The 9306-nt window shown below is 34.0% G+C and overlaps 1 protein-coding gene across 2 annotated transcripts in view; it reads right to left on the bottom strand.

Moving 5' to 3' along the window:
* The window catches only part of capn3b (calpain 3b), a 42415-nt gene that overhangs the window by 1337 nt on the left and 31772 nt on the right, over positions 1-9306 (bottom strand). For both annotated transcript variants that reach the window (XM_030128174.1, XM_030128175.1), the window contains 6 exons: positions 8727-8784; positions 8586-8650; positions 5711-5779; positions 5542-5620; positions 4131-4247; positions 3987-4045 (listed from right to left, as the gene is read on the bottom strand). In XM_030128174.1, the coding sequence (XP_029984034.1) occupies positions 3987-4045; positions 4131-4247; positions 5542-5620; positions 5711-5779; positions 8586-8650; positions 8727-8784 (447 nt within the window). The remainder of the gene's footprint in view (positions 1-3986; positions 4046-4130; positions 4248-5541; positions 5621-5710; positions 5780-8585; positions 8651-8726; positions 8785-9306) is intronic.

Raw genomic sequence — 9306 nt, 5'->3', positions numbered from 1 at the left:
ATGCACGAATTATGACAACCATAGCATAGATTTTTTTCTTCTTATTTTTATCCCCCCTTAGGCATGAAAAAAAAAGCAATTGAGTTTTTTTTAATGAAGTTACAAAAATGTCCATGCGTTTAATTTTTGAAGTAAAGAAACGTGTTTAAAACCCAATATCAGAAAGTGAGATAAAAACAAAAGAAAAGATTTTAGTCCGACTAATCTGATGTTTTCTCACATTTTAACATATTCTACTGCTAGTTATTACTCACTTCATGGAGATAATATGCAAAAAAAACAACTTTTTGTCTAACATATAACAGTTGATTTACACTAAAATATGTTACTGCAGATCAGGTTTATCAAGAACAGCAAAGTTACAGTAATGGGATGAATTGCAGTTTATGGGATTATGTATAAGCGTCCACTGTGTTAGCTGATGTGAACTAAAACAACAAAACCCATGAATATACAGAAGAACAGCTGTAGAATAGCTGTCCACTGTAGTGACCACTATGCATGAAAGGGTTAAAAACAGCACAGTCAAAAGACATGAACAGGTACTCCCAGCAGTTCACTGATCATGGTTAAAACAGACTAAAAATAAATAATTAAAAAAAAAAAAAAAAAAATCATCAAATATCACTAAAAATGCCAATATAAAACCTGGTAGAAGCATGATAAAAACATGATGTAATGATATAATACAAGGGACAATAAATAAATAGTCCTAGACTCAATAGACTGTTGGGTGTTTTATTCATTGTTTGGAGCCCCCTTGTGGCCATCAGAACACTACATCACAATGTTGACCTCACTTCCTGCTTAGAGAGGGAGGTTGTGAAGGACAGTGTTTGAAGGAAAGTTTTTTTTTTTTTTTTTTTTTTTTGCAGAAGATGTACAGCAGGGGTGTCAAACTCATTTTAGTTCAGGGGCCACATTAAGCCAAATTTGATCTGCAGTGGGCCGGACCAGTGAAATAATAACATAATAATATATAAATAATGTCAACTCCAAACTTTCCTCTATGTTTTAGAGTGAAAAAAGTAAAATTATACAGTGAGACTGTTTACATCTGCCAACTGTCCTTTAAAACAATGTGAATAACATGAACAAACTGAAATTTCTGAAGTGCAGTTTTAACAATATTATGTCTCAGTTTATCATATACACATTAAATTACAATATACAGTGGATCAACGAATACACGAAACATTTAATAACAAACAGAATATTGGTAAAATGACACTTCAGACATTTCAAAATGTTCATATTTGTTCAGGTTTTTTGCATTTTTGTGAAATGTTAGTTTGTTTTAGTGTAGATACAGTAAAATGACATGAAAATGTTTACATTTATTAAGGAAAAAAATTGGATTTGTGAGTATTTATAGGTTATTTTGATAGAATTTTACTGATCTGACCCACTGGAGATTAAATTGGTCGGAATGTGGAACCTGAACTAAAATGATTCATATCTTCAGTATCATTTTTGCATTTCCCAAATTGATCCCAGGGGCCAGACTGGACCCTTTGGCGGTCCGGATTTGGCCCCTGGGCCGCATGTTTGACGCCTGTGATGTACAGTATATCAATATATTATATTATAGATATTTGTTATTAGATGTTGGGGAAATATTGAACTGAAAAGTGGTAATGGACTAAATTAAATTAATTAAATATTGCGAGTAACTTCCACCAATAATATTCTCATCACTGATAGGAGACGTATTAATTTTGATTATTTTATTCCAATGGGACCTGTCAGCAGATGGGATATGTTAGGCAGCAAATAAGTTATTTTATTTTGGGTAAATAACGTTATCTTACACCAGTGTTTCTCAAAAAGTGGGGCGGGCCCCCCCGGGGGGGCATGGGATCATTCCTAGGTGTTTATTTTTTCTTCAGGTTCGAACATGTAGCAGGTGGAGCGAATGTTTTAGTGTTGGAGTATTCTGGACTCATTTTAGGGACGTTCAACAAACAAATCTACTGCCATGGTGATCTGTCACTAGACTACACAAAGAGTTTAGGTTTGGAGAGTGGACAAGGATTGGACTGGAAAAGAAAAATGTGCAATGTTTCTGTTTTTGCACAGTTTGTTCAGTTTGCACTTTGATGTTCTCAGATGTGCAACGTAAACAGGCTCATTGCAGCCACTGATATTGTTAAAATGTTCATCTTTGTTACCAAAAATTCAAGATTTTTTTGCTAAATTTGAGATTTTTTAGGCTTAATTGAAGATTTTTTTTTTTTACTTAATTGAATTTTTTTTTTTTTTTTTTGGCTTAATTCAAGATTTTTTTTACTTAATTGAAGATTTATTTTTTTTTTTTTTTTTTTGCTTAATTCAAGATTTTTTTTTACTTAATTGTTACCAAAATGTGTTTGTTCTAAAAAAAAAAAATACCTTATTGTCATAGTTGTAAGATAATTACACATTTCCTATTTTTATTTTGAAAAATAATGTCTCAGGGAGCAGTCTTGTTGAGTTCATTTGTATTGTTCAATCAAAAATCTACGTTATTTTTAATTTGCACTACAAATTATTCAAGGAAAAGCAAAAAGTATTCTTACGATATTGATGTTTCTTTCAATAAAAGTAATAATTGCACCACAGGTACAATGTTGTTGGGGTTGAGGGGGGCTTGGAGATTTTTCTTGCTCCAAAGGGGGGCCCGACAGAAACAGATTGAGAACCACTGTCTTACACACACAAAATATGAAATGTCAATGAATAAATGTAGCTCTCTTTTCATTTTTGACCTATTTTCTCTCAAAATCAGTCATTCCAGTTGAAAAGTCAGAGCCAAGGTTCTAATAGTTTTGGATTTTTCATTATAGTTTAGTTTTATTTAGTTTTGACTTTTTTTTCTCTAATTACCTCCGCCAAGGAGGTTATGTTTTTGCCAGGGTTTGTTTGTTTGTCTGTCTGTTTGTTTGTTTGTCTGTCCGTTAGTGTGCAACATAACTCAAAAAGTTATGGACAGATTTGGATGAAATTTTCAGGGTTTGTTGGAAATGGGATGAGGAAGAAATGATAAAATTTTGGTGGTGATCGGGGGTGGGGGGGCCCACGAGGGGGGGGCCACTGATCGTTAGTGTGCAACATAACTCAAAAAGTTACGGACAGATTTGGATGAAATTTTCAGGGTTTGTTGGAAATGGGATAAGGAAGACATGATTAAATTTTGGTGGTGATCGGGGGTGGGGGGGCCCACGGGGGGGGGGCCACTGATCAGCCTTGGTGGAGGTCTGCGCTCTCCGAGTGCTTCTAGTTCAGTTATTTAATTAGTTTTTACAGCAGGTTTGCTAGGTTTTTTTTTGTTTTGTTTTGTTTTAAATTCTTTGTTTATTTGGAAAAGCACAATTTACAAAACTTCTGTTACATGTACAGTTCAATTTCTACACATCACATAAAAAAAATGCTTATCCAAGATTTTTTTAGGTTTGCTAGTTTTTCTTAGTTTTTGTTATTTTCTAAATGCTTAGTTTTAGTTTAATTTTAGTTTTGTCGTATCTTTTCTCTTCTCTGTCATATTCACATAAATCCCAGACAGGACTCTGCTGCTTTCTCCCAACTTTAGTCTCCATGTTTCCAGGTAGAGTGGGGCCCAGAAGACGACTGGAAACCACAAGTGACGAATCGTTAAATATCATATGGTGCTAGCCGTTAAAATTGCTTGAGGGAAATAAAGCGATTTCGTATCAATCCGACAAAGACGAAAACGAAGGGAATTTTATCCATAATTTTTATCCGTTTTAGTTAGTTTTATAAGCACACAATACAGTTTCAGTTAGTTATCGTTTTTTTCTTTTAATTATAGCTTTTATTTATTTCAGTTAACGAAAATGTTTTTTCAATTCTAGTTTTCGTTATTTCGTTAGTTTTCGTTAATGATAATAATCTTAGTTAGAGCTGAGTTCTGCTGATATAAATTGTAAATCGTGGTTTAAGCATTGATTAATCTGCCCGTTCTTTAAAAGACACTCAAACCAAGTTACCTCCAGGACGTTTAGTTTAATTATTCCATCTCCGTCTTTGTCGAAGGCGTTAAAAGCTCCTGTAAGAGAAACAACAGTGTGATGTCGTCAGTCTGGTTGTATTTTCACGTTATTTTCACAGGATCTGTTGTAGTTTTTACTTACTAAACATGCCCTCTAGCCTCACAAAGCAGCAGATGTAACTGTCAAAGTCGATGTTCAGGTGTTCGTCTGCGTAACGCATGGCTATGATGTCGTATAACTGTTTGTTGAGGTGGAACCCTGAGTGGAGAGAAATTAAAATACATTATATTTCACTGAAGTTTGTATGGAAGAGGTTCTAGACCAGGGGTGTCAAACTCATTTCGGTTCAGTTCAACTAAATTTGATCTGCAGTGGGCCGGACCAGAAAAAATAACAGAATAACTTATAAATAATGACAGCTCCAAATTTTTGTCTTTGTTTTAGTGTAAAAAACAAAACAAAAAACTTAAATTATAAAAATACTTACTTTTATAAATTATCCAAAAAAAAAAAAAAAAACCTGAAAAAAAATGAAATTTAAATTTAAAAACGTAAGAAAATTTAGTGCAATTTTAACAATATTATTCCTCCACTTCTCATTTGTCCATGTGCATTATGGATCAGATCTACAAAGACACTAAACACTGAGGAACAGGCCATAAAATTGTTAAAATTGTGCTGAATTTTCTTTAGACATTTCAGGTTGTTCATATTTGTTCAGGTTATTCACATTTTAGTGTTACAGGATAGTTTGGAAATGTAAATATTTTCATAATTTAATGTTTTTTTTTGCACTAAAACAGAGAAAAAAAATTAAGTTGTTAATTCTAGATTTTTTTGGCTTAATTCAAGATTTTTTTTACGTAATTGAAGATTTTTTTTGTTTGTGTTTTTTTTGGCTTAATTCAAGATTTTTTAAATTGAAGTTTTTGGGTTTTTTTTGCTTAATTCAAGATTTTTTGCTAAATTTGAGATTTTTTTTTGGCTTAATTGAAGATTTTTTTTACTTAATTGAAGATTTTTTTTTTTGGTTAATTCAAGATTTTTTTTTACTTAATTGAAGATTTTTTTTTTTTTTGCTTAATTCAAGATTGTTTTTAACTTAATTGAAGATTTTTTTTGTCTTAATTCAAGATTTTTTTTTTTTACTTAACTGAAGATTTTTTTGGCTTAATTCAAGATTTTTTGCTAAATTTGAGATTTTTTTTGGCTTAATTAAAGATTTTTTTAACTTAATTGAAATTTTTTTTGGCTTAATTGAAGATTTTTTTTTGACTTAGTTGAATATTTGTTTTTGGCTTAATTCAAGATTTTTTCCTTAATTCACGCTAAATTTTTTTTTTGCTTAATTCAATTCAGGACTGTGGAATTTTTGCACTTGGCAAATTCATCCCAGGGGCCAAACTGGACCCTTTGGTGGGCCGCATTTGGCCCCCGGGCCACATGTTTGACACCCCTGGTCTAGAAAATACACACAGGTATAAGACGTCACTGAAAAAAAAAATGGGAAAAACATGGAAGAAAAGTGAGAATGGGTTTATATTTGTGTCACCTGCATCATTGACTGCGTTCCTCATCTCAAAACTACTGATGCTGCAGGATTTGTTTTTGTCGTAACGTTTGAAGATCACCTGCAAACAAGACGACACGGACAGTCAGACGTAAAAGATTTGATAAAATAATATGTTCAGTAAATGAACGTTTGGATAAAACAGCCAAACCTGCCACTGCTTGATCTTTTTCCACAAGTGTTTGAACTCCTGAAGATTCAGTTTTCCTGTTCCATCGGTCTGAGAACAGCTCCGTTATGGAAAAAAGAAATAATAAGAAACAACCTACAGCCTTTGGTGTGTTTGGGAATTCTTAGCAATACTTGTTTTTTCAAGAATATAAGTGATCCAAGCTTTTGTCGACTGTCAAATATTATATCATATACAGTACAGGCCAAAAGTTTGGACACACCTTCTCATTCTTCGCATTTTCTTTATTTTAATGACTATTTACATTGTAGATTCTCACTGAAGGCATCAAAACTATGAATGAACACATGTGGAATTATGTACTTAACAAAAAAGTGTGAAATAACTGAAAACATCTCTTATATTCTAGTTTCTTCAAAGTAGCCACCCTTAGCTCTGATGACTGCCTTGCACACTCTTGGCATTCTCTTGATGAGCTTCCAGAGGTAGTCACCTGAAATGGTTTCCACTTCATAGCTGTGCCTTGTCAGGGTTACTTAGTGGAATTTCTTGCCTTATTGATGGGGTTGGGACCATCAGTTGTGTTGTGCAGAAGTCAGGTTGATGCACAGCTGACAGCCCTATTGGACAACTGTTAGAATGCATATTATGGCGAGAACCAATCAGCTAAGTAAAGACAAACGAGTGGCCATCATTACTTTAAGAAATGAAGGTCAGTCATTCCGGAAAATTGCAAAAACTTTGAATGTGTCCCCAAGTGCAGTCGCAAAAACCATCAAGCGCTCCAACGAAACTGGCTCACATGAGGACCGCCCCAGGAAAGGAAGACCAAGAGTCACCTCTGATGCTGAAGATAAGTTCATCTGAGTCACCAGCCTCAGAAATCGCAAATTAACAGCAGCTCAGATTAGAGACCAGATGAATACCACACAGAGCTCTAGCAGCAGACACATCTCTACAACAACTGTTAAGAGGAGACTGCATGAATCAGGCCTTCATGGTCAAATAGCTGCTAGGAAACCACTGCTAAGGAGAAGCAACAAACAGAAGAGATTTATTTGGGCCAAGAAACCCAAGGAATGGACATTAGACCAGTGGAAATCTGTGCTTTGGTCTGATGAGTCCAAATTTCAGATCTTTGGATCCAACCGCCGTGTCTTTGTGCGACGCAGAAAAGGTGAACGGATGGATGCTACATGCCTGGTTCCCACCGTGAAGCATGGAGGGGGAGGTGTGATGGTGTGGGGGTGCTTTGCTGATGACGCTGTTGGGGATTTATTCAAGATTGAAGGCAACCTGAATCAGCATGGCTACCACAGCATCCTGAAGTGACATGCCATTCCATCCGGTTTGCGTTTAGTTGGACCATCATTTATGTTTCAACAGGACAATGACCCCAAACACACCTCCAGGCTGTGTGAGGGATATTTGACCAAGAAGGAGAGTGATGGAGTGCTGCGCCAGATGACCTGGCTTCCACAGTCACCGGACCTGAACCCAATCGAGATGGTTTGGGGTGAGCTGGACCGCAGAGTGAAGGCAAAAGGGCCAACAAGTGCTAAGCATCTCTGGGAACTTCTTCAAGACTGTTAGGAAACCATTTCAGGTGACTACCTCTGGAAGCTCATCAAGAGAATGCCAAGAGTGTGCAAAACAGTCATCAGAGCTAAGGGTGGCTACTTTGAAGAAACTAGAATATAAGAGATGTTTTCAGTTATTTCACACTTTTTTGTTAAGTACATAATTCCACATGTGTTCATTCATAGTTTTGTTGCCTTCAGTGAGAATCTACAATGTAAATAGTCATGAAAATGAAGAAAATGCGAAGAATGAGAAGGTGTGTCCAAACTTTTGGCCTGTACTATATATATATATATATATATATATATATATATATATATATATATATGTGTGTGTGTATGTATGTATATATATCGTGAACAGGCAGAAAAATTATTAAAATTGTGCTGAATTTTCTTTAGACATTTCAGGTTCATATCTGTTCAGGTTATTCACATTTTAGTGTTACAGGATAGTTTGGAAATGTAAATATTTTCATAATTTAATGTTATTTTTTGCACTAAAAGAAAAAAATTAAGTTGTTAATTCTAGATTTTTTATTTTTTATTTTTTTTTTTGGCTTAATTCAAGATTATTTTTTACTTAATTGAAGATTTTTTTTTGGCTTAATTCAAGATTTTTTTGGTTTATTGAATTTTTTTTTTTTAGCTTATTTTAAGATTTTTTTTTACTTAATTGAAGATTTTTTTGTCTTAATTCAACATTTTTTGCTTAATTGAAGATTTTTTTTGGCTTAATTCAAGATTTTTTGCTAAATTTGAGATTTTTTTGGCTTAATTGAAGATTTTTTTTACTTAATTGAAGATTTATGTTTTTTTGGGCTTAATTCAAGATTTTATTTTTTTTAATTTAATTGAAGATTTTTCTTTTTTTTTTTTGCTTAATTCAAGATTTTTTGCTAAATTTGATTGTTTTTTTTTTTTTGGCTTAATTGAAGATTTTTTTTACTTAATTGAAGATTTTTTTTTTTGGCTTAATTGAGGATTTTTTTCATTTTTTTTTACTTAAAGATTTTTTTTTTTGCTTAATTCATGATTTTTTCCTTAATTCAAGATAAAAGTTTTTTTGCTTCATTCAATTCAAGACTGTGAAATTTTTGCACTGGGCAAAAACATCCCAGGGGCCGAACTGGACCCTTTGGCGGGCTGCATTTGGCCCCCAGGCCGCATGTTTGACACCCCTGATCTAAGTGATGACAACTGCAACTTAGAAAAAACCGTGTTAAATGAAAATAAAATGTACATCTGTGCAGGGAGCTTTGTGCATCTAAAACTAGGCTTCTTCATTCATAACTTTCTCTAATTGTAAAGGATACGTCCATCAAGGCGATCATACTCCGACACGTCTCCAGACTGAAACCCTCTGTCTTTATTTCATTATCTGTGGACCAGACATGTGTTTTAATTCACCAGCGACTCAAACACAAAGAGCTGAATGTGACCCTGAGTCGACTCACGTTTGGAGAGGACGTTCTTCATGATGGTTTTCAGCTCGTTGGCACAGACCTGCATATCCTAAAGAATAGAGGGAGGGGGAGACGAGTGTGTTTCATATTAACCCATAAAGACCAAAACATCTGAAAATCATTCACTGATATAAAATGTTTAATATCTGTTGATCCATTAATATTAATCCTATCAATACATGTAAATAATTGGTGTAAAATGCAGTTTGTCATCTTTTCATGGTCATCAGATATGACCCATTTGGACGTTTAGAGGCTCCGTAGTTACCGTGGAAACACCGTCATCTTCTACAACATTGATTCACCAGTAAAACCCATGGAGTTGGATCAGTGACAGTGGATGGAGACACTTATTTAATGTTCAGTTAATTATATATTTTGCAGAAAAAAGTGTCTTTTTCTTTAGATTTCTGTGTTTTTGATATAAAAACCCTCAACTTTAATCTGAACTTTAACCCTTTCCTTTTCGGGTGATTTTTAGGTGGTTTTTGAGTAAGTTTTAGGGGATTTTAGGGTAATTTTTAGGTGAATTTGGTGATTTTTGAGTAGTAACTTTTGATTTGTACATGAA

The sequence above is a fragment of the Sphaeramia orbicularis genome, chromosome 24, assembly GCF_902148855.1.
Source record: "Sphaeramia orbicularis chromosome 24, fSphaOr1.1, whole genome shotgun sequence".
Classification (NCBI taxonomy): domain Eukaryota; kingdom Metazoa; phylum Chordata; class Actinopteri; order Kurtiformes; family Apogonidae; genus Sphaeramia; species Sphaeramia orbicularis.
This window is presented reverse-complemented; position numbering and strand designations above follow the sequence as displayed.